At 45.8% G+C, this 25,106-nt stretch overlaps 1 protein-coding gene across 22 annotated transcripts in view; it reads left to right on the plus strand.

The window, feature by feature from the left end:
- The window catches only part of ACACB (acetyl-CoA carboxylase beta), a 107,524-nt gene that overhangs the window by 37,289 nt on the left and 45,129 nt on the right, over positions 1–25,106 (plus strand). For all 22 annotated transcript variants that reach the window (XM_074321669.1, XM_074321660.1, XM_074321661.1 and 19 more), the window contains 15 exons: positions 2,415–2,524; positions 2,741–2,822; positions 4,108–4,206; positions 5,217–5,326; positions 5,453–5,563; positions 9,916–10,125; positions 10,427–10,597; positions 12,497–12,658; positions 14,086–14,249; positions 16,037–16,187; positions 16,278–16,381; positions 18,048–18,129; positions 20,645–20,790; positions 21,994–22,144; positions 23,641–23,775. In XM_074321669.1, the coding sequence (XP_074177770.1) occupies positions 2,415–2,524; positions 2,741–2,822; positions 4,108–4,206; positions 5,217–5,326; positions 5,453–5,563; positions 9,916–10,125; positions 10,427–10,597; positions 12,497–12,658; positions 14,086–14,249; positions 16,037–16,187; positions 16,278–16,381; positions 18,048–18,129; positions 20,645–20,790; positions 21,994–22,144; positions 23,641–23,775 (1,988 nt within the window). The remainder of the gene's footprint in view (positions 1–2,414; positions 2,525–2,740; positions 2,823–4,107; positions 4,207–5,216; positions 5,327–5,452; positions 5,564–9,915; positions 10,126–10,426; positions 10,598–12,496; positions 12,659–14,085; positions 14,250–16,036; positions 16,188–16,277; positions 16,382–18,047; positions 18,130–20,644; positions 20,791–21,993; positions 22,145–23,640; positions 23,776–25,106) is intronic.

Below are 25,106 nucleotides of genomic sequence, written 5' to 3' on the forward strand. Positions count from 1 at the left end.
AATTACATCAATAGAAGTAAGGCATTTCTTTTTTTTTTTTTTTAAGATTTTATTGGGAAAGGGGAACAGGACTTTATTGGGGAACAGTGTGTACTTCCAGACCTTTTTTCCAAGTCAAATTGTTGTCCTTTTCAATCTTAGTTGTGGAGGGTGCCGTTCAGCTTCCAGTTGTTGTCCTTTCAGTCTTAGTTGTGGAGGGCGCAGCTCAGCTCCAGGTCCAGTTGCCGTTGCTAGTTGCAGGGGGCACAGCCCACCATCTCTTGTGGGAGTGGAACCGGCAACCTTGTGGTTGAGAGGATGTGCTCCAACCAACTGAGCCATCCGGGAGGCAGCTCAGCTCAAGGTGCCGTGTTCAATCTTAGTTGCAGGGGGCGGAGCCCACCATCCCTTGCAGGACTCGAGGAATTGAACTGGCAACCTTGTGGTTGAGAGCCCACTGGCCCATGTGGGAATCGAACCGGCAGCCTTCGGAGTTAGGAGTATGGAGCTCCAACCGGGAAGGCATTTCTATTGGTGCAGATAACAACAGAGTGATATTAATTCTAAACGGCTGTTATTAATTTTCAGTCCAGTAGTCAAAATAACAGCTTTTTTGTTATCTTTGCAAACAGTTTTTTTTGGGACAAAACGTTGTCCTAGGCAGGGTCCAAAAGTTATTTTGCCCTGTGTTAACATTCCATAAGATGTGTGAGGCAGTTCTCTGGCATGGCAGCTCTGGCTCCCTTTTAAAGTGGCTCCATTTATTATTGATTTTTTGACATGACACAGGCAGGATTGGAACCCAGGGCTGCCTGAGAGGCCGCCACTTTATCCTATGGAGTTTCCCATCATGCTCAGACCAAAATTTCAGATCCTCACTCAGGCCAGATAAGGCCCCACACGGGTAGGCGCTGCTGGCCTCCTGGCCCGATTCGTGCCTTTTGCCCTCCATCCCTGGGTCCCAGCCACGCTGGCCTCATTGGTTCCGGGCTGGCTTTCCTATTTCCTGTTTCAGAGTCTTGGGATGTGCTGGACCTTCTGCTGACAGTGCTTTTCCCTGAAGCTCTTTGCGTAGCAGGCCTGCACCCCTCCATGCCCCAACATTCAGTTCGTGTCGTCCTCCTGTGTGTCTGTCTCAGGGAGCTCCGACACCGACCACAGTCTGTAGTTATCACGTTCGTTTTCTTGTTTATCTTCTCCAATGTGAGAATAAAACTTGGGAGGAGAAGGTACTTATCTGACTTCTCACTTTATAATCCCTGGGACCTCCCCAGTGTTTTTTGTGTGTGTTGTTGTTCTTTTTAATCATTATTATTATTCATCAACATGCATTTATTGGGCTCTTTGCCAGTGCCAGGCCACGTACTGGCACCGGCGGGCGACTGTGGTCCCCGGCTTGAAGGAATGCAGGGGATGAGCCAGCCCCTGGGTGGGTCACAGGGGAGGCCCAGGTGGGCGTGTTTATTGGCAGATCAGGGCTGTTTTCACAGATGTGGACAGTTAGGCCTGGGGGAGTAGAGGGATGTCCCTTCAGCCACGTGGCTGCACTGCGTGGTCTTGGCCCTTACAGAAGTGCAGGCTGAGCAGCTAAGGGAGTGACAGGTGGGGATGTGTGGGCTGCGGGGGAGGGCTCGCGGTGCTGGGCGGAGGTGGAAGAGAGGACCCTGTCCCCAGTGATTCTTTTGTGTTTTACGACATATTTCTCCAAGTGGAATTTCTGACTTAAAGAGCATGAATATTTTAAAATCAAAGCATTGTATCCTATTCAGCTTTAAAAAGGAAGGAATTGCTGTCACATGCTTTAGGACATTATGCTAAGTGAAAATAAACCAGTCACAAAAAGACAGATACTGTCTGATTCCATCTAGATGAGGTCCAGAGAGTGGTCAAAAGCACAGAGACGGAAAGTAGAATGGTGGCTGCCAGGGGCAGGGGAGGGGGAAACCGGGAGTTGTTTGATGGGTACAGAATTTCAGTTTTGTGAGATGAAAAAGTTCTGGAGATCGGTTTCACAACAGTGTGAATATACTTATCACTGCTGAACTGTACGCTCAATAAATGAGTAAGATGGTAAACTTTATGTTATGCTTTTTTTACCCTGATGAAAAACAAACATTGAATTGTTCAATGGCAAAACAATATTAAGATAAACTTTAAACAGGAATGAAAATACCCACCTCTAATCCCAGTATCCTGATCACTTGCCTCCTTCTGTTTTGTTTGTTCCCTTCCAGGCCTGATCCAGACACACATATATTTTTACATAATTAAAGTCATACTCAGAGTTTTCTTCTAATTATCACACATCTCTGTCCGTTGTTGCCCAAGAATTGTCACGGTTATCCTTTCAATGGCCGTATACAGTTGTGTCTTGCAGATTTCCTGCAGTGGACTTTAGTTTCTCTGCTATTCTTTCCTCTCCTGTTTAACTCCAGAGTACATCAAGATGGCAGATCAGTATGTCCCTGTGCCAGGAGGGCCCAACAACAACAATTATGCCAACGTGGAGCTCATCGTGGACATTGCCAAGAGAATCCCTGTGCAGGTAAGTTGGTTGGGGCGCCCCAGTCTGCCCACGGGGGGTGATGCCCTGAGCTATGGAGCAGCTTGAATCCACAGTTCAGAAGGGGCAGAGGAGCTGGGTCCTATGAGACCCCAAAATCCAGGGCTGGTATGACCCGGCAAAGAAAGAGTTTTCGGTGTGTGATGGGAGGCAGGTTCTTAAAGGAAAATCTTTGTTCACGCCTCTCTGTGTTTGCAGGCGGTGTGGGCTGGCTGGGGCCATGCTTCCGAAAACCCCAAACTTCCGGAGCTCCTGTGCAAGCACGACATTGCTTTCTTAGGTAGAGTCTGTCTCCATCAGATTGGTGGGAATTGGGGCGTTGATGGGACACTTATCTGACCTCTGGGTCAGATTCTCTTTCTGGTGCATCCGTGTAAGGTGGGAGTCAGTTTCATATTCCCACCTCACAATTTCATTGTGAGGAGCAAGCGAGACCAGGGGTGGGAGGGCACCTGGGTAGGTTGTCCAGCCTGGGGAAATGGGAGCTGTTACCATGGTTACCACCACGGAATGATACTGGGGCAAGCAGACCTCTGCTTGTGTTCCTGTTGGTACTGAGGTACCAGCCATGTTCAGATTTATTGCTAGGTTTTGAGGTCACATTTCTGATAAGGTCACAGTTTTCCTTGGGCTGTTCTTAGGCCTTTGGAATGCCTTAACCACTTGAGACCAGAGCCCTTCATTTCTACTACTTATTAGGTAAAATGATACTTATTATCTATGATATCGGTTTGTTTCGGGATTTGAACTTACATTTGTATACTTTGTGCAGTTATATTATCTGACATCGTTGCATGATTTAGGCCCTAAACTTTAGGGGAATCGTTGACCATCAGTAATAAATCCTTACCTTTGGGCCCACGGCACAGACTTTTGTATGAAATAGCTCAGTGCAGACAACACCTGATATTCCTAGGATCGACCTGGTGACCCATGCCTGCTGATTTTTCTGACCCGTTTTTTCTGTCCACAGTCATTGATTGGCTGTCACATGGGACTCTTCCTTATCCTTTAGTTTTAGCTCCTCTGGAGGTTGATGATCCAGCCCACAAGCTGGCAAACTATAGTCCATAGGCCCAATCTGGCCGGCTGCCTACTTTTGTAAATAAAGTTTTATTGACACATGGCCCCTGCTCACTTGTGTATTGCCAAAGTCTGTGTTTGCCCAACACTAGCAAAGTTTAGTATTTGTGACAGAGACCAGCAGGCCCACAAAGCTGAAAATATTTCCTATCTGACTCATTATAGGAAAACTTAGTTCACCCATGGTCTGGTTTTATGAGGTGCTAGCTTGCCCTCTCAGTTTAGCTTTTGGCTTTCTCCCAAAAGTGAATTTTCTGTATGCCACATAGCTTAGGTTGTAACTCAGCCGAGGTTTACAATCCACATGTGTTAAGAGTTAACTGATGAAGTAACAGATTAACAGATTTTTTTCCTTCCCTGACTTGATAAAGTCCTTGAGAGCTAGGACTTGAATACATTCACTGTGCACTTGGTCTGCACTCGGCTGTGAGGGTCTTGTGTCTGACTCGATTCTGCCTTCCGCCTTGTCCCTGATCCCTCAGGCCCTCCCAGCGAGGCCATGTGGGCCCTGGGAGATAAGATCGCCTCCACCATCGTGGCCCAGACGCTGCAGATCCCCACGCTGCCCTGGAGTGGAAGTGGTAAGGGACCCAAGCTTCACTTCGGGGGACTCCTTGGCCCAGTCTTGCTAATATGAGCCAAGGGGGTGACAGGAATGTGCCTTTTTTTTTTATTCTTTCACTTACAATTTTAAATTATTAAACAAGTGGTGTAATTTCATTGTAGACAACTTAGAAAGTGTGAGAACTCATCCATAATCCTATAACCTTGTATTGAACATTTGTTGCATTTTAAGTATCTACCTTTCCAGCCTTTCTTCTAAGCACATCCGTTAAAAAACCAGAGATCTTATATTTACTAGTCTGGGACTTATTTTTTCTCATGAATCTTTCGATGTCAATAAATACACTTTATAACATCTGAAATGCCTGAATAGGATTGTATCATACAGATGTACCATGAGTAACAGTCCTCTCTAGTTTTACATTTAGGTTGTTTCTAGTTTATTTTCTAATTTTAAAAAAAATGTTAGAAACAATGGAACCTTAATCATCTTATAGTTAAATCTCTATGTACATTTTAATCATTTCCTTATGATAAATTCCTCAAAGTAGAATTTCTAGGTAATATTAAAAAATAAAAAATAAAAAGTTTCAGGAGTTTCCTATTCAATTTGCTTTTTTTTCTCTCTAGAGATTGAGTTTTAAATTTGGAATGAAAAGCTTTTTTTTTATATATATATATATAAAAAATCCTCCTTGGAGAATTTGTTTTTTCCCAAGGTATTAGAAAGGAATGATTTGTATATAAATCACTCTATGGAGTAGAACTGGGATATTTTTGGATTCAGCTTACTATGGTTCTTGTAGACTCAGTCTAAATTTCTTAAACTTGATTTCTCATTCAGGGTGGAGTCAGTCCTTAAGAAAATTAAAAGCCATTAATTAATTAAGATAAAGGACCCTGTCTGTATTCTGTTGGTCCAGAGGCCAGGTCTAGAGTGGCTTTGGTGAGGACAAGCCCTGCGGTATCTGTGTTATGTGTGTCTCTGTCCTCCTTGGAGAATTTATTTTCCTTTGTGACTCTCCAGGTCTGACGGTGGAGTGGGCAGAAGATAGCCTGCAGCATGGAAAAAGAATCAGTGTCCCAGAAGATGTTTACAACCAGGGTTGTGTGAAGGATGTAGATGAGGGCTTAGAGGTAAATGCAGAGCGGATGGGGAAGAAGGGTGGGGGGGGTGCCAAGGCCCCGGAAACTTCTCACTGTCTTGGTAGTGGTGGAAACTGTCTAGCCTCTAAAGAAGTCTGTTTGTCCTTTGCCTTCCAGGCAGCAGAAAAAATTGGTTTTCCGTTGATGATCAAAGCTTCTGAAGGCGGTGGAGGGAAAGGCATCCGGAAAGCAGAGAGTGCTGAGGATTTTCCAATCCTTTTCAGACAAGTGAGCTGTTCTTGCTGCATTGTTTTTCTGTATGTCTTTGGGATTGTCTTTATGCAGTTGTTGGCCACCAGATTCTTTCCATTAGCATGATTCTTTTGCGATTGAGAGGACATTTGTGGGAGCTGGACTATTGCTGTGCTGTGTTCTGAAGCAAATGTGTACATTTCACTCGCAGAGTGAGTGGTTTATGTTGATCGGTGTACCATTGCCTTAGATGTTCAAATCTATGAATCAGCATGTCTATAAATGGTTTCAGAGATACAGGGTCAGAATATCTGTTTGTGACTATATTTGTCTATTGAGAGACGAGATATTTTGTAAATGTTGGTGGTCTTGGTATTTTTAACATTTCTGGATGATCCCTTTTCATTGTAGGAACTAAACAGTTGACTCTTTGAACAACAAGGGTTTGAACTGTGTGGGTTCACTCGTACATGGATTTTTTTTCTCTTCCATAAATAGGTTTTGAAAAATTTTGGAGATTTGCAACAATTTGAAAAAAACTCACGGACGAACTCTATAACCTAGAACTATCAAAAAAAAAAAAAAAATTAAGAAGAAGTATGTCACGGATGCATAAAATAGATGTAGATACTAGTCCACTTTATCTTTTATTACCATAAAATATACATGTGTATGTGTTAATCGACCGTTTGTTATCAGGAAGGCTCCTGGTCAACAGGAGGCTATTAGTAGTTAAGTTTTTGGGGAGTCACAAGTTATAGGCAGATTCTCAGGTGCATAGGATGTTGGTACCCATAATCCCCGAGTTGTTCCAGGGTCAACTGTAATTGTATATTTACTTAAAAAAAAAAATTTTTTTTATTGGGAAATATTGGGGAACCGTGTTTCTCCAGGGCCCATCAGCTCCAAGTCGTTGTCCTTCAATCTAGTTGTGGAGGGTGCAGCTCAGCTCCAAGTCCAGTCGCCGTTTTCAATCTTTAGTTGCAGGGGGCACAGCCCACCATCCCATGCAGGAATTGAACCGGCAACCTTGTTTTTAAGAGCGCACACTCTAACCAACTGAGCCATCCGGCTGCCCCATATATTTACTTATTTGTAGTTGGTTTTCCACTTTTAAAACATTATGCCAATTACTGGCAGTGTTTTAAAAAAAATTGATGCTGACAATTTCTGTCTTTTTTTTTTTTTTAAAGATTTTATTGGGGAGGGGAACAGCACTTTATTGGGGAACTTCTGGTTGTGTACTTCTGGGACTTTTTCCAAGTCAAGTTGTTGTCCTTTCAATCTTAGTGTGGAGGGTGCAGCTCAGCGCCAGGTCGAGTTGCCCTTGTTAGTTGCAGGGGGCACTGCCCACCATCCCTTGCGGGAGTCAAGGAGTTGAACCGTCAACGTTGTGGTTGAGAGCCCACTGGCCCATGTGGGAATCAAACCGGCAGCCTTCGGAGTTAGGAGCATGGAGCTCCAACCACCTGAGCCACCGGGCCGGCCCATGTTGCAACCTGCACAACACAAGCTGTGGGGAGACGAGGGAGGTGGCGAGGGTTAAGCTATAACAAAGAGACAGAGACTCAAATATAGTTAAATCACAGAGGACCAAGGGACTCGCAGCCTCAAGAGACTGGAGCACCAAATAGGATTGACTGGGGTATTTATTGATTACAAGCAAAGGAATCACATCATTTTAGGCACGGCCTGTGAAACTCTTGCAAAATTTAAAAAATACTTTTTGAGCCCAATTGTAGGTCCCACAGCAACCGAAGCATATAGTCCCATGATATCCTAAGGTGTGGTATGCACCTCCCGGAGGGGAGAAAGTCTCTCGTGATGAGCCATTCCCTGAACTGAGCAGTAAGAGCGAGATCTTATCGCTTTAATGGACCTCTCTCACAATTAGGTGAGAGGGAGCAGCAAGAGTCAGCAGCTGCTTTTCTCAAGCAAGAGGGAAGGGAGACAAGGCTCCTTTCTATTTATTTTACAGCAGCTCATCAGGGGTCTCAACGGGGTCCTGTCTGGCTTGAGTTGTTCCTTCCATAAGGAATATTACTCGTCTTCGACTGCGAACCCTTCTTTCTGGAGACCAGGCGGAGAGACACGAGTCATAAAACTCTAATCCCAAAGACGCACAGTTCTACAATCCTTCCTTTCTTAGGGAAAGGCAGGAGGGGACAAAACAGTTAGGCTACTGTGCGACCACCACAGGCCCAATTTCTCATTCGTAACCCAACTATTTTAATAGTTCTAGGTTTTCTTCTAGACCTTGTTCATGTGTATATTTTAAAGAGTTGTATTTGGTTTACACAATATTTTGTTCCACATTTAAAAAATTCTAAGTTGTAGATCATGAAGATTTTTACCATGTTGTCCCAGTCCTGACAATTATTTTGGTGATTGTACAATATTTGCTGTGCAGCTGTAATCTTATTGATCAAAGTTTCCTTTTTTTGGTAAATGCTAAGCTTGTTTCCATTTTCAGTATTACAAATAACTCTGCTCTAGTATAATATGGTATTTAATACTTAGCTTCTTTTTCTTTCTTTTGAATGATTTTCTTGGGTAAAGACCATGGTGGGAGAAGGGCTTAAATAGCATGTACTTATGAATACACATCAGAAAATTGCTTTCTAAAAAGATTCACCAATTTTACAGCTGTGCACAATATGTGAGTGTTATAGAAAGTAGTGGTTTCACTACCATGTGTCTCCATTGGGGTGTATAGGTTTGGGGAGTATTATTTGGGAAGAATTTATATTTTCACGTAAGTTACAAGAGTGAATACAGATTCCCATCTCCCCATCACCTAGTTTTCTCATTGTTAACATCTTCCGTAACTCTGCCATGTTTGTCACAATTAAAAGTGTAACGGTACGTTTATATTAAGTAGACTCCAGACATGGTTCAGATCTTACCAGTTTGTCCTGGATCCCACTTTGCACTTAGGTGTTGTATGGGTTTTAAAGCTTTTTTCTTCTTTTAAAAATAGACTTTACTTTTTAGAGCAGTTTCTAATTCACAGTAAAATTGAGGGGAGGCATAGCAGGTCCTTAAATAACATGGTTTTTCCTTCAACATTGTTTCATTAAATTATAACAATGAGATGCTGTAGGAACTTAATTCTTGTTCTTATAAACTAGCCGATGGTAAAACTGATTTTGTGTCATTTTGCTTAAAGTCACAGAACCTATTGATGACGTTGCGTGACGACTTACATGCAGAGTTCCTATAGACCTTGCCTGACACATGCATGACTTTCCAGAAGCTTTTTTTCTTTTAATTCCATGAGTGTAATATAAAAATGTTCTTAATGTGAAAATTCAAATACTTCAGTGATAAGAACGAAAAAGGAAAATTTTCTTCTCACTATCACCTCCCAACCCTTACCCCCTTCTTAGACGTAACCACTGTTAGCAGTTGGCTTGCTCTCCAGCATTTTTACTGTACAATCTTTTACGTAGACATTCATACAATTCGGTTTTAATATTTTCCACATATTATTACAACCTGATTTAAAAAAAAAATTTGTCCTAGAAATCATTCTGTGTGAACACTTCCTTTTACGTCGTCTTGCTTTAATCTCTAGATGACGTCTGTACAATAGTGCCTTTCAGCCATTAAAAGGATGGAGTCTGTCTGTAGGTTCCACCGTAGAGAACTGGCTGAGTAAGTACATTAAGCAGGAGGAAAAGAAAGCTACAGAGAAATGTTCTTTGGTTCTATTTTTGTTTAAAGAAACATTCTTTGTGAGTGTTACGGAATGTATAGCAGGAAAACCAGTTTGTACACCGAGCTCTTAACAGCATATTAACTCTTAACCAGTTAACTCTCAACTATGTTAACTCTTTTTAAAAAAATTATTTATGTTTTGTTTTCAGTTACAGTTGACATTCAATATAATTTTATATTAGTTTCAGGTGTATAGCATAGTGGTTAGACATTGATATACTTTATGAAGTGATTCCCCCCCTCCCTCTATTAGTCTGGTACCCGCCTGGCACTATACATAGTTATTGCAACATTATTGAATATATTGCCTATGCTTTACTTTATATCCCTGTGACTAATTTGTAACTACCAGTTTGTACTTCTTAATCCCTTCACCTTTTTCAACTACGTTAACCCTTAAACTCGTAACCAGTTTGTACTCAACTCTTCACAGCACATTCATTATCTTTAGGAGATGAGATTATGGGGAAATTTCACTTTCTATGTTACGTATTTTCACTGTTAGATTTAAAACCACAACAAGAATGTAATGTCTTGGAGAGAGGTAAAACAAAACTAAAAGATCGTGGCCATCACTGCCATTGTTTCTTTCTTCGGAGAACTTCCTGTGCCAGCCCTGGTCCCCGGGCAGGGAAGAGACAGTCACTCTGCCTCCCCCCTCACCCCAGGTGCAGAGCGAGATCCCAGGCTCCCCCATCTTTCTCATGAAGCTGGCCCAGCATGCCCGTCACCTAGAGGTCCAGATCCTCGCCGACCAGTATGGGAATGCCGTGTCTCTGTTTGGGCGAGACTGCTCCATCCAGCGGCGGCACCAGAAAATCATCGAGGAGGCACCTGCCACCATTGCCACACCAGCTGTGTTCGAGTTCATGGAGCAGGTGGGCTCTGCAGAGCCAGGTGGGGGGCAAGTGCAGGGGTAGGTAGCTGTGTCAGCTCAGAGCCAGCCAGAACTCGCTATGGTCCATGTTGCCAAAGTGGGGTGGGTGCCCAAGGAGAGATGGGGTTCCATCATGGAGATGACTTCAGGCTGGCATGGGTTTGTTGAACATGAACTATGTGGTCGCAAAGTAAGTGACACAAAGCAAGTCCTTAGTCTGCATTTGATGGGGGAACTAATAAGCCACTATTAAAACTACCCAAGAAAACCACTGGGAACCCCTTGTTCTCTGTTTCTTGCAGTGTGCTGTCCTCCTGGCCAAGACCGTGGGCTACGTGAGTGCAGGGACCGTTGAATATCTCTACAGCCAGGATGGCAGCTTCCACTTCTTGGAGCTGAATCCCCGTCTGCAGGTGGAACACCCCTGCACAGAAATGATTGCTGATGTCAACCTGCCGGCCGCTCAGCTTCAGGTGAGGAAACGGCTCCAAGCCCTCAGTGTTCTTCTGCCCAGGGTGGGGTCCCCCGTCCTACTCAGATTATGCCTTTCTGCCCTTCTTGGCTGGCTGTCTCTCGGGGACTGACTGTTGTGATTTATGAGCAGCACTGAGAACCATGCAGGCAAAGAACCTCCCGTGACGTGGTTTTTCACCTTTGAGAAACTAGACAAAGCCGTGGGCCTTCTCCCTGGTGAAATACATTTTATTCAATTTCAGGACATTCATGGATCCCTGATATCCATTCATAGACCCAGAGAAGTATTTATCAACCGTTTTTTCATTATCGCTCCCCTAAGGAGCCTTTTTAGACATTTCCCCCCCTAATTTCTCCCTCATAACATTTTACTATCATAGATATACTGTGTATCTTTTTGGATACAGTAGATATAGCTGTGCTTTATGCATACAAAGAATAAGATTTTTTCCCCCAAGAGTTAAATATTTGCTCTCCTTGGTGGTCGTTTCACCCCCATTGAGAACTTGTGACCTAATGGTAGGAACTCTTGCATTAATTGGAGCTCATTTTTTTTTTTTTTAATTAATGTCTTCTTTCTCCTTCCTTCCTTCATCCACCAGAATTTTCATTGTTTTTTGTTGTTGTTGTTCTATTTTTCAAAATTTTTTTTTAGTTTTAAAAATTTCAGAAAAGACGCAAGGATAAAACAAGTTAACACCATACCCTGTGCCTAGATCTGCCAGTTGTTAGCATCTCGCCACATTTGCTTTCAACTAGTGTATTTGCATAATTTTTTTTTTTTTTTGTCCAACCTTTTGAGACGTTTTGACTTGAACTGTCACACCACTTTGCCTCTAAATACTTCAGTATGAGGACCTCCTGAGAACAAGGGCATTTTGTTACAGTACCACAATAAAATTACTGCATTCGAGAAATAGAGCATTGATACCACCCCATCTCTAATATTATCGCCCACATAAAAATTTTCCCAGTTGTCCCCATAAGGTCCCAAATTTGTAGCCATTTTTTGTTTGTTTTTTTTAAATCCAGGATCCAATCCAGGACCACGTATTCCATTTCATTGTCATTTCTCTTTAGCCTCTAATTTGGGACCGTTCCTCAGTCTTATTTTTTAAAGTTTTGACGTTGGCATTTGTGACGAGTTCAGGCAGAATGTTTCTCAATTTGGATTTGTCTGATCATTTCTTGCTGGTTAGAGTCTCTTTAAACATTTTGGCCGAGGATCCCACAAATGTTGTTGTGTCCTTCCAGAATCACATAACAAGACACAATGTGTTACATTTGGTCATTTGGCTAAGTGTCTGTCACTGCCTGGTTTTTAGTCATTATTTTAGCTCAGCTTTCCCTGCGTCCTTCACAAAACGTTTCATTCTGCTCACCTTTTATAGCCCTAAAATCTGTAACTTTTATTTACCTTTTAACACACTAAAATCTAACTTTTATTTAACTTTTATTGTATTGTTATGTGATACTGTTTTATGAATGTTGCTGCTTTTCCTAGTGACATGATTGCTCCGTGGGAACAGAGTCAAGCTTTTTGTCTTTCCTTTCTTTGCCTCTTCCGCCGCTGTATACGAGTATTGTATGTGTGTTAGGGTTTCAGTATATCTGAAATTGTTCACTGTACCTCTACCTCCCTCGCATCTAGCACTGTGCTTGGTGTTTAGCGGCCAGGGGTCTCATGGGACTGACAGTCATGGGAAGGATATTTTTTTTAAAAAGATTTTTATTAAAATCTAGCCAACATACAATATCGTGTTAGTTTCAGGTGTACACAATAGTTATTGAACATTTATATACCTAAATGTTGAATCACCATGATAAGGCCAGCAACCATCTGACACCGTACCATGCTATCACTTCTTAAATTATATAAATGGATTTCTTGATTTCAGGTTGCCATGGGCGTGCCACTGCACCGGCTGAAAGATATCCGGCTTCTGTATGGAGAGTCACCGTGGGGGGTGACACCCATTTCTTTTGATTTCCCTTCCAACCCTCCCCTCGCCCGAGGCCACGTTATTGCAGCCAGAATCACCAGTGAAAACCCAGATGAGGCAAGTCGCGGGGGAGCCCTGCATTTCTGCCATCTCCAATCTCCGGGAATGGGGCAGATCCCTAGTGTTAGCCTTGGACGAGATTCCCCCCAGGCTTCTTGGTTTACAGGCAAGGAAACTGAGGTGTAGGAAGGGACACATCACAGTTTATTGACACATTGTGTGTGCCAGGCACAGGGCAGAACCCTTCCTGTGTCTCATTGCTCACTTACACGACAACACCGCCACTGGGCGTTGTTACCCTGCGTTACAGCTCAAGAGGTTGGGGTAACTTGCTTAACGCCTCAAACCTGGGACCTGCTGAGGCTGTCGCTGAGCACCGCCAGGGGACTCTGAAGGCTACATCTATCTTTGGGACGAGCAGCCAGGCTTAGAGTCTGGGTCCTTGGGTTTTTGCTGCACCATAAATGCAGTCTGGCCCTTTGTAAGGTGTCCCTCTGTGACTTGTTCTTACTTGTGCCTTAAAGAACAACCAAGCAACCAACTGGCACCTGTCACAGTTCACATGCTTACTAATGATTGGTTGTCACATCATCGCCATCATTTGCCACAACCTAATTGTTTTATGATGACGTTCAAGAAACTTGGGGTAAGAGAAGTTTGTTTCTCCCCCTCTCCCTTTTAACTGAAGAATTTTAAGCTGTGGCATCTGTATTCATTTGGGATCTTTGGCTGCAAAGAACCAACTCTGGTAATGGATGAGCAAAACAGAAATTTTTCAGAAGGATGATGGTTTGTTTACAGGTGCCTGGGAGGGTGGAGGACCCGGTGATGGAGTTCTCAGGCACCTGGAAATCGCTACCTTTTGCCTCCAGGCCCTTCTGCCAAACGAATGCCTCCGTCACTCACATCAAGAGCCCTAATCCCAGAGATAGGGTCCACGTTCGCCCCCTACTCCTTACCAAAATTACACTCAGAGGGGGGCAGGCCACCCCTCACCCCAAAGGGAATTAGATGTGTTAGCACCAGCACGGCTAACACTGTATTTCTTTATCTGCTGGGATTTTCATGATGCAGAATTGGGAATCCAGTCCTATTTTATTTAAATTTTTCATTATCGACAATGTCAAGAGTATAAAATCAGAATGTACCCTCAGCTCCACCAGTGATAACTGTTCACCCATGTTATGCCTTTACCTCCTTCCCCCGCCCAACTTGGTTGTTATTTTAATAGCTTTTTTAATCAGGTAGAGCAAATAATTATTAGTAGTTTTTGTTTTTTAAGTAAAAGTGACATGCATTGGTGTGTTTACATGGATGCCCCCGCAGATTCACCTGCACCCCTAATGAGGTATCAGTGTTTTATTGATCATGCTAAGCTTTTGGTTGTGGATGGCCTTCTTGGGTTTTCCTAGGATTTAATTCTGATGAAAATAGATCTGGAGTAACTATTTCTTCCATTTTGCTTTTTTCTTTCTGGGCTCCAGGGGTTTAAGCCGAGCTCCGGAACAGTCCAGGAATTGAATTTCCGCAGCAGCAAGAATGTGTGGGGTTATTTTAGCGTGGCTGCTAGTGGCGGCTTACATGAGTTTGCTGATTCCCAGTTTGGGCACTGCTTCTCTTGGGGAGAGAACCGGGAAGAGGCCATTTCGTGAGTATCTCCTTCCTTCCATCCCTTTCTTCCTTTAATAAACTAAAAGCTAGCCTGTGGCTGCAGATGTGGGAGCATGTTAGGAGATCAAAGGAGGTGAATCACAGAGCAAACTGTGTTTTAAATGCCCTGTACTGAAGTTCAAGAACAAAGTCTACTCTCTTGCTATATTTGAGATCCATGAAGTAAAATGACCTCACCAAGGTCATTGCTTTTGAGCTTATTCTAGGTTGAACTTGAAGGAGAGACAAAGAATGTTCAAGATGATTCCAGAAGTTTAAAAGGTGCTGAGAACTAAAACTTTTTAAAGAAAGGTGGATGTGTGGGGGAAACTCCTTTAAATCGAAATCTTGTAAGGAGTTCCTGGAGAAACCCACATTGACAAAGGGGCCCTAAATTCTGAAACACATCTTAAACTTTCTCCGGCCTTGACCTGGGCGCAGAAAGCTCAAAACCAGTTCACTTTGTAATTCAGCGTTCTTGTGTGGGTAAATAATTGTCCTTTAATGTGAAAAATCCCAAAGATATTGTGGACATTTCATTTAAAAAGCATTAAAATCTATCTGGCCCTGGGCACTTAGCCATGAATTAAATTGAGTTTGGTGATTTGATGAGCTGGCTTTCTTTGCCAGCTTTGAATAATTAATTTTTAATCATGCTCAGTACAATATGGAGACTCTTGGAGCTTAGGGAGGATTTCAGCAAATAAGAATTAATAGGGGGAGGGAGGGAGGTCAGCCGGTCCATCCCACTCCAAATGAAATGGCCTGTGGCTTGTCCCATGCTGTGAATGAATGACCAGTTGTAACTTCAACAGGATTCAAAGGAAAAAAATTCCATCTTTTTTTTTTTTTTGCTGCTGTCAGAATCCAGTAGGGGGATCAAGGGTCTAGGTTTTCCTGGCACAGTGGGATTTCTCAGTGCTGAAACTGGCAAAGTCCCGAGCAGACTGGGACAAGTGGGTCACCAGTGGGTCCCACAACCGTAGCCTAGTGACACCCTTACTTGACCTCACTGCATCTTCATATTCTCATCCCTCAAATGGAGTGGTTATTGCCACATCTGCTGACAGCATGCAGGTGTGGAAGCTCTTCTCTCCTAGGAAGAGAAGCCTTCTCATACCTCTCCTTTCTCGGGTACGTTTCCCCCAAAACACTCTCCCTGTGACTTCAGAGGGAGTGGAGGTTTCAGCCCTTTGGTCTGGGAGGCCCTGTTTGGTGGTGGGGGAGGCCCCTCTGAGAAATGGGAGGTGGTTACCAGCCAAGTCCATGTGGGCTGCTGACCACTGAGCCCTGGGTGGGGTAACAGTGTTAGCTGTCTGCTGATGTGTCCCATACACACCGGACAGAGCTGCTGTGGGGACAGCCAGAGGGTGGCACCAGCTCTGGGACGCGGCGATTTGAGTAGATGCAGCAGGAGAGAGGTAGAGTGACTGGAAGTGGTTCCTTAGAATCACAGTCACGGTCATTAATCATGTTCAGAGCAGCTGATGTGTATTGATCAGTGTCTGGGGGCTTCCTCTGATGGATGTGCTCACTGGAATCCTCAAGCACCTGTGTGAAGTCAGCGTCATTGCCCCATTTTTCCAGATGAGGAAACTGAGGCCCAGGCCGTTAAATCACCGGCCCAGGATTACTTCACTAATAAGTGCGGGAGCTGAGATTGACCCAGGCTGTCTGACTTGGGGCTTTCTTAACTTCTGTGCTGCTCTGGCTCTCTGGGAACCACAGGGAACTCTGGGACTCATATATTAATTGAAAAACAATCCGTGTGCCTTTCCCCTCAAGCAACATGGTGGTGGCTTTGAAGGAGCTGTCCATCCGAGGCGACTTCAGGACCACCGTGGAATATCTCATTAACCTCCTGGAGACGGAGAGCTTCCAGAACAACGACATCGACACGGGGTGGTTGGATCACCTCATCGCTCAGAAAGTGCAGGTGGGCTGCATCTCCCCTCCGCATTGCAGAGACCCCTGGCTCCCTGCGGGCCCGCTTCCCAGGAATACTGAAGTGCATAGTCTTTCCTAGGCCGAGAAGCCAGATGTCATGCTCGGGGTGGTGTGCGGAGCCTTGAACGTGGCTGATGCAATGTTCAGAACCTGCATGACGGATTTCTTACACTCGCTGGAAAGGTAGGGCGCGAGGGTAATTCTTCTCCCCTTTTAGTGGCAAGCTATGCTTTATTTAGGAGCAAATCACTTACCAAGCGATTCGTGAGCCCCTCCTACATACTTGCCTCTGAAATCCCTCGGAGAAACCCAGGCTGCCCGGGAAGAGGCCAGGGGGCGGGATTCTCAAGGCCAAGGCAGGAGGCAGCATGTTACCAGGAATCGGACGTTGTACCTGGGCTCTTTGTCTTCTTGAAGGAAAGAATTCAGTCAGGAGACAGAGTTTGTATAGCACAGGACAGCAAGAAGTTTATTAGTAAAAGCGAGTACACTGAGAGAGGGAGTGGTCTGACCCAAGAGAGGGAAGCAGCCTCTCCTTACATTGTGTGAGGGTTTTTATCTCTGGGTAGAATTGTCTCCCCCTCTTTTTCTCCAGTACCTCTCATTCTCCCAGCTGGCATGCCTCGTCCTCTCTTCTCGCTCCCAAGCTTGTCTGAGCTCATTACAATCAGAGCTCATGACCCTGAGAAGCAGGGTGTATAATCTGATCAGCGGATGTAGTCCCATCCCTCTCGGCGTTTTTCCTTCTTATTTAGGGGCATGTGTGAGCCCGCTGTCCTACTGAGCTGGGTGTTGTGTGCCCACCTTTGCCTGTGCTATCTGTGCCCTAAGTAGGAGCAGCTGCAGGGGGCCTCCTGCCGAGGCTGATTCCCTCCGTCTCCTCATTTCTGCCTTGCTACCTACCCTATCAAACACACAGTTGCGTTTTCTTCATGCTGCCTTGTGTCAGGTACGTCAGCATAGGCAAGAGTTCAGAGTCATAGGATATGGATTTGGGAAGCCAAGCGAGTTGTAGGTCACCTTTACAAATGGGTCTTTCCCAGACCCTCCCCTGAAGCCGAAGGTGCCTAGTGCAATGGACCAGCATGGAAGTGGCCAGGTGCTTACTGCCAGTATGGGCCAGGCTTTCTCAGCCTCAGCACCACTGACATTTCGGGCTGGGTCCTTCCTTGTCATGGGGTGTCCTGTGCAGTGTAGGATGTTAGCAGCATCCCTGGCCCTGTTCAGAGGATCCCTTCTTCCCCCCGGAAGTCATGATGATCAAGTCTGGAGTGCTGACCGTTGCACCATGGGACCTCATGACAACCAGATAAGCTTTTATTTTTATTTATTTATTTATTTTTTTTTTTAACCAGATAAGCTTTTAGACGTTGCCCAATGTCCCAGGGGTTGAGGCAAACATCGCCCCCGGTTGAGAATCACTATGAGAGGCAAACAAAACTACCAAAAAGGAAAGAAAAAAGATAAAATGTTATAGTGCTAGGTTATCATGCTTTGGAATCGTATTGGAATCACAGTCTGTGAACTGGATTCTTTCCTAAGCGGGAGGCAGGATTCCCACACGTGGAATTTTTCGAGAAGGGGCCATGATGGGTGTGGCTTCCTGGAAAGCCCTTTTGCAGTTTTACATCTTTCAGCAAGTGCCGCTTCCTTAAGTCCTGAGGAATGTGAGTTCCCTCGGGGTGATCCACGTTTCTTGCCTTTTGTTCAGACTTAGCGTTTTTAGTACAGCCAATGGTGTTGCTGTTTAGGGCAGGCAAAGAGCCAGGGCATGTTGTTAAATCCAGCTGATGGCCACGGAGTTCTCAGTCACTCCCAAGGCTGACCTCAGGTCTGTCTTCTCTTTCAGGGGCCAGGTCCTCCCAGCGGATTCTCTGCGGAATACTGTGGACGTGGAATTAATTTATGGAGGCATCAAATACATTCTCAAGGTAAAGACCTGCATTTCTTAGGTGTCTCCAGCACTCTGGAGGCTTGAGGGAGTTTTTATTTCTGTGATGAGCCATCCCTGGAGTGGATTTTTTCATGCTTGGGCCCCAGGACGCCCCATACAGCCCATGACCTTGAAACCCAAACGCTTTGGATGTGAGAATGTGTAGGTTTGAGTAGAGCACACAAGGCACGATGGAGCGTGTTTTAGTTTCCAGCGGCTGCCGTAACCAAGCACCACACACTGGTGGCTTCAAACAAAGGAAACTTATTCTCTCACAGGTGTGGCGGCCAGAAGTCCAAAATCAAGGGGTAGGCTGGGCCCTGGTCTCTTCGAAGGCTCCAGGGCAGAGGCGGTCCTCTGCTTTCCTAGCTTCTGGGGTTGTGGGCATCCTTGGTGGTTTGTAGGCTGTCATTCCCGTCTCTGCCTCCAGCTTCGTAGGACCACCTTCTTGCTGTGTGTGTCTGTCTTCACACTGTCTTCCTTCTGTGCCTGTATCTCTGGGTCCCTTCTCTAGAAGAGCACCAGTCATATTGGATTTGGGGCTCACCCTAATCCAGTATGACCTCATTTAACTAACTACATCTGCGAAGACCCAATTTCCAAATAAGGTTGCATTCTGAGGTGGCAGGAAGAATGTGAATTTGGGTGGACACTGTCCAACCCGACAGTGCGTGAGCAGGACCATTGCTGAGCTGGCATCATGTCTGAGTCCATTGCCGAGGACTGTGAAGCTGGCTCCCTCCTGTGTCTCCTCACCAAGAACAGTGTGTGGGATTCTGGCCTCTTCCTGTGCCATCTCTGCTATACTTGGTGCCTACTGAGGGCTGTGCTCCTCTGGTGGAAATATTCCCTTACCTTCCTGGGCTATCCAAGGTCAATTCAGCAGAGAGTGTCAGAGAGTCTCTGAGAGGTGGGCACAGAGTGTGGCGCCAGGTCCATCTTGGAGTGACCCGAGGGACAAAATGTCCCCAGGAAGCCGAAGCCTTCCTGGCCCTTCCTAGCCTCACATTCTAGGGAGGGAAAAGAAAACGGAGTTCATGTCGGTTGTGGAGGCAGAATTTTTATTTTCTCTTACTTTATTTTGAATATTGCCGAGCACATGTTGAACTTTTTCAACTTTGAAGATTTTTTTTTAGGTTTCGTTCAGACAAACGAGTGTATTATCCATGGAAGTGCTATACAACCACTTCTTCCCGTTTGCCTCCGATGTTTCCTGGCTATCTTTGGGGGCCTGGGTCCCCCGCAACTCAAATTTAAATGTGGCACATGCTCATTGTAGAAAACTTCAAAATTTCAAACATGCGTAAAAAGCATCAGAAAAACAGATCCAGCGTGCGCTGCGCCAACCCCTGGAGGCAATCCCTGTGAACATTTTAGCAGATCTCATGACAGTGATTTGTTTTTTTCCCCTCATGCATCGAGTGTACAAAGTTGACACCATGGTGCACATACATTTTTACTGTGCTTTGATATTCTCATGGTGTAAAGTTTCCCCACGGTTTTAACAGGGTTTCTTCAACATCAGTATGGTACCTGCAGCACTGTCCAATTGAAATGTCCATAAGGATGGAAATATTCTAGATCTCTATGTCCAGTATACGCCACCTGTGGCTCTTGACCGCTTGAACGGTGGCAAGTGTAACCGAGGAACTGAATTTTGTATTTCATTTCATTTTAATTAATTTACATTTAAATACCGTGAGTGGCTAGGGGCTAGTGTATTCCACCGTGCAGGTCTAGAGACTTTCATTGCAAGGTTGTCATGGTTTCGTCCTAAGCTTTGGTATTACCATAAATCATTATTGCTGTTACCATATTGCTGTTAAGTTTTGCGGTTACCGTTAATAATATTGCAATAAACATTCCTAGCTTCCTTGCTCTCTTTTATCTCAAAATGTGCATTTTAAAGTCAAGGGCTCTTTAGGGTCTTTGTTTTCTGAAGGTGAGCACGCACACTAAGCTGAGGGCCAGATGGGGCCAGTATGTCAGATTGAAAGGCAGAGCTGAAGCCAGGCCCTGGCCACCTGTGCCTCTCTTGAGTGTCCCAAATGTCTTGTGTGGCCCTGGGCAGAGCCACGTCTGGGGGCGCAGAGCCACGTCTGGGGGCGCAGAGCCCTAGTCCACATCCAGGTCACTGGTGGAACCTCCAGGGCTGTCTCGTCCAGAGTAAGTTCCCCTCTCCCTGCTCCCCAGGGTGGCCCTGCTAAGGGCTGACGCTTGGAGGCAGGAATCAGGAGTCAGAAGGAAGCCCCCAACCCCTGAAGGCACATAGTTGGTGAGAGATGGCCCAACAGGACTACGCCTGTGGCCAGCAACCATTAGCCTACCCACGGGGTAGATGTGGCGTGCGGACTCCGGGCTCTCTCCCCCTAGATAGGCAAGGTTTCCACCCTGGCACTCCCGCCATGGACACCAGGCCTAGCTCCCAGTCAGGGGGACAGATGGTGCTCTGGGAGCACAGGGACAAGCAGGCATCCTGCATTCAGATGGGAACATTGGACCTGTCCCCATAGGTGGCTCGGCAGTCTTTGACCATGTTCGTCCTTATCATGAATGGCTGTCACATCGAGATTGATGCTCACCGGCTGAACGATGGTGGGCTTCTACTGTCCTATGATGGCAACAGCTACACGACCTACATGAAAGAAGAGGTCGACAGGTACGTGGTGTCCTGCCATGGGCTGGGCCGGAGCCCACTCTCTCCCGTGGGGTTGAAAATATGAAGCTAGTCTATGTACAGCCCATGGATCTTCGCTAAAGTACGTTCTCCAGTAAATTCTGGGGCCCATTGAGAGAGGTTAAGCTCTTGGTTGGAATTCCATGCTAGCAGCAGACATGTATGGGTGGTGCCCAGGAGGCCCTCTTCTACTCACGGGGGAGAGTTCAGGGTGGAGTGAGAATGTGACTCCGAGCTCCAGGCCTGCAGGGTGTATGATGAGGGGCCAGCTGCTCCCTGTCTGAGCGGCAGCGTCCACACCCACCTTGGCACAGGCTTGGAGGAGATGTGGCCAGCCAGTAGGGCGGTGGCCGGATATTGAACCTCTACTTGTACCAGGCACCGGGCTAGCTGCTAGGATAGAATCATGGTCAAGACTCATAGAGCCTATTGGGGAAGACGACACATCGATCAAGCGGCCATTGGCAGGAAATGTCACTGTGCATCCAGATGGGTGACATACAGGATACCTGGAAACACCTAGCACAGGGGCATCATATTAGGTAGACCCAGAGACCCTCCTGCTCTGGCATGTCTGACCACACTGAGCTCACACGATGAAATGCTGACCACCCTGTGAGCAGGCAGCACACACCCCAGGCCCAGGAGAGTAAGGCGGCCGTGGGGGTGGGGTACCAGAAGCCCCAGGCCTGAAAAAGCTCCAGTTCGAGAGTGGAGTCTCCCTTCCCATTTCTCAGTGGAAGAAGGTGGACTAGATTCATTCCAGAGCAATGTTTTATTCTCTCTTTTTAACCATGTTCTATCTGCCAAGAATAGTCAAGACTTACTGTAGGCTCCACCCATGGCGCATGCTCTTTCCCCAGTTCAGTTATAAGGTGAAGGTTTGAAGTCGGTCAATATTTATTGAAGAATATTTAGCGATTGCTTTCTCCGTGCAGGTTGGAATTAATGTCAGTAAAAATTCGGTTAGCAAAGATTCCCACCCTTTGCACCCCTAACTCCCAATATATCTGCAGTGACTGTCAAATGCCACCATTTGGGAAAGTGCAGTCCGCAAACCACACACAGAGTGACACTCGTGGCTGCCTTTAGGAAGGGAAAATACTGTAGAACTCCTGACTCGGGCACCCTGGGTCGATGGTCTTCCCTAACCACCCCCCCATGCCCTTTCCTCCTCTCTCCCAGTTATCGGATTACCATTGGCAACAAGACGTGCGTGTTTGAGAAGGAGAATGACCCCACAGTCCTGAGGTCCCCGTCGGCTGGGAAGCTGACTCAGTACACGGTGGAGGACGGGGGCCACGTGGAGGCTGGAGGCAGCTACGCTGAGATGGAGGTAAGCACAGCAGACCCTGGGGGGTCAGCGGGCCTCCCTTATACCCTGCTCCCCAAGGGAGGCCCGTCCGGCGTGGCTTCTGCAAACGGGCCTCCCTTCTCCCCTGGGCCTAAGAGAGTCAGTGTGTGGGGTGCAGCTCAGATTTTCTGCAATATCGCAAGGGAAAACCTCAAGAATGGACACCTCCGCAGAAATGGGTAAGAGCTGATTAATAATTAGGACGGTGACGATAAAAAAGTCTTAAGCAAACACTTGCAAAGCCCTTACCGCTTGACAACCACTGTTCTAGGCATTTTACTTTAACTACCTTCTTTAATCTTCCCAGCCATCATAGGAGACGGGCACACATTTAAACCCTGTTTTTGCACGTGAAGAAACGGAGCGCAGGCAGGCTAAGGATCTCACTTGCAGTCACATGTAGCCAGGATTCAAACCTGGCCGCCGTTCCTTGCTCCAAGGGAAATAATAAAGATAATGACCATGAAGCTGTAGTAACAGGAAGCGCTAAGGCTTCGTGGTCTCCTGCCTTATGCCAGGCGCTTCGTCTTGCTGCGTCCTTCTTAGAGCCCAATTATTCCCCATGTCATTATTCCCCATTTTATTAATGGAAGAGGAGAAACTGGCTCAGAGAGGGAAGACACTTGATGGCGGTCACACAGTGATGAGGGAGGTGCTGGGGCTACAGCCCAAGCTTGGGTACCCGAGCTGTGAACTGCTGAGCACAAGGAGCACTCATCATGTCTGAACATCCGGGCCCTGCAGAGAGGCCCATGTAAAGGGCCTGGTGACTGACGACTGCGAGCACGTTCTTCATTTCACACAGGATTCCCCAAAGCTGTTTTCTTGCTGCCTTTAGAAAAGGAGTATATCACAAAATGCATCACATTTTAGGAAAGTGTATATACTGTGTTTCCCCGAAAATAAGACCTAGCTGGACCATCAGCTCTAATGCGTCTTTTGGAGCAAAAATTAATATAAGACCCCGTCTTATTTTAATATAAGACCAGATATAATATAATATAATACCGGGTCTTATATTAATTTTTGCCCCAAAAGACGCATTAGAGCTGATGGTCTGGCTAGGTCTTATTTTCAGGGAAACACGGTACTAATCACCCTACATAATATGATTTAACTGTATTTCTAAGAGAGAGGCTTTACTGTCAAAATAAACATCAGTTTCCATGTCTGTAAAATGGGCACATAAACACTTACTTCTGAGCTGGTTTTTCCAGTGGAGGTGATTCATAACCTGGCACACAGCAGGCTAGTTCCCTCTGTCCTTTCCAATTAACACGTTGCATACGGATCACGAGAATTTTCATAAGGGATTTAAACCACGCTGTACGCAACATGTTAAACTCTGCCCAGGGAGTCATTCTATTTAAATGATGCAGGCTCTGCTTCAGAGTTACTAGTTGTGGGTAACTCCAGGTGTCACACACACAGACCGGTGCAGGTGGGCTCTGTCTTTATTTCTTCTTTCTGCAAAACAGGTAATGAAGATGATCATGGCCTTGAACGTGCAGGAAAGTGGCCGGGTGAAGTACATCAAGAGGCCGGGGGCCGTGCTGGAAGCAGGCTGTGTGGTGGCCAGGCTGGAGCTCGATGACCCTTCTAAAGTGCACCCGGTATGTAGCACCCAGAATGGCCACCCAGGCTGGCTCAGGTGTGCTCATAGCCTCCCTCTACCTGTTCAGTGACCCCGCCTGACTGGAGGCTCCGGTTCTCCTGCCCCCACGTGCCCCCAGCAGCCAGTGCGATGGGTGCAGAAACATGCCCTCCTTTGCTCAGATCCCTCCCAACGGCTCTCCATCCTGCTTCGAATGAAACCCAAGTTCTTCTGGTGACCAGATGAGCTGTCCCCACTTTCTTCTCCATCTTCATCCTCTCTCCCTCACTTAATTGGACACACCAGACCCCACCACCTGGGACGCCGCTCCCTCTGCCTGGAATGACCTTCCCCCAGATGTTTGCAGGACTCACTCTCTCACCTCCCATGAGGTTTTACTCAAATGTTCTTGGGGTTTAGTGAATACTGAGAACAAAACAGGTTCTTCTTGATGACTGCTTAAGTAAGCCCGCCTAGGGAGGTCGCTAACCATTTATGCATTTGTTGTTCTTTTCTCTACAATTTTATTAGTACATATGCCCAGGAAAAATGCTAGAAACACATTTTAAAAAAATCAAATTGTTTCTTTTCTCCAGACTGTCCTATTAGTTTCATTATTTTTTTATCCCTTCTCATTCTTTTTATTACTCTCTTTAGGTGGTTCCCAAAGCTAGTAATAGACTGAGCCTTTTTAGGTCACTGGGAAGGTCCTTGTGCCTGCAGTGTGATTGAGCAAACATTTCCCAGGTTAGGTGTGTGAGACAGGGCGTGGCCACTAGTCCCTATAGGCTCCTGTATGCCTATAGGATAAGCCCTTGTAATTCAGCTGGGTAAGTCCAGTAAGGGAGACTGCCCTTGGCCCCTGGCGGTGGGAAGCCCCATGGAGAAGCTGGCATCAGATTGTGGAGAAGGAGGGGTGGAGGTGGGAGTGGGGGCAGGGATCTGAGGGTGCCAGGCCAACAGAACAGATGTCCCAAACCTCCTGGGTGCCAGTGCCTCACACATAGTAGGTTGTTCAATGGGTATATAGAATGAATTAATAGATGAATGGGCACGTTAAGTCCGTGTTTGCCCCATTGGGGAGGTTTTTTATGTTTTGGTCCTCTAAGGCTAAATGTTTATGATTTTAAAAAATCAGATACATTTATATGAGAGTTTCATAAATTTTCATCCGGCTGAGTGTTTATCTTTGGGACTGAAGAGAGACTGAAAATAAATAGAGAAAATAAGGAGACAATCTTGATTAAAAAGCAAAGCAAAACAAACAAAAAAAGTCGAACCCCCTCCAAAATTATTTGGTGGATGGGAAATTAATTTACTATGACATTTGTAAAGGGGAAAAGTTAGAAA

This window comes from Rhinolophus sinicus, linkage group LG16, assembly GCF_036562045.2.
Source record: "Rhinolophus sinicus isolate RSC01 linkage group LG16, ASM3656204v1, whole genome shotgun sequence".
In the NCBI taxonomy this organism is placed as follows: Eukaryota; Metazoa; Chordata; class Mammalia; order Chiroptera; family Rhinolophidae; genus Rhinolophus; species Rhinolophus sinicus.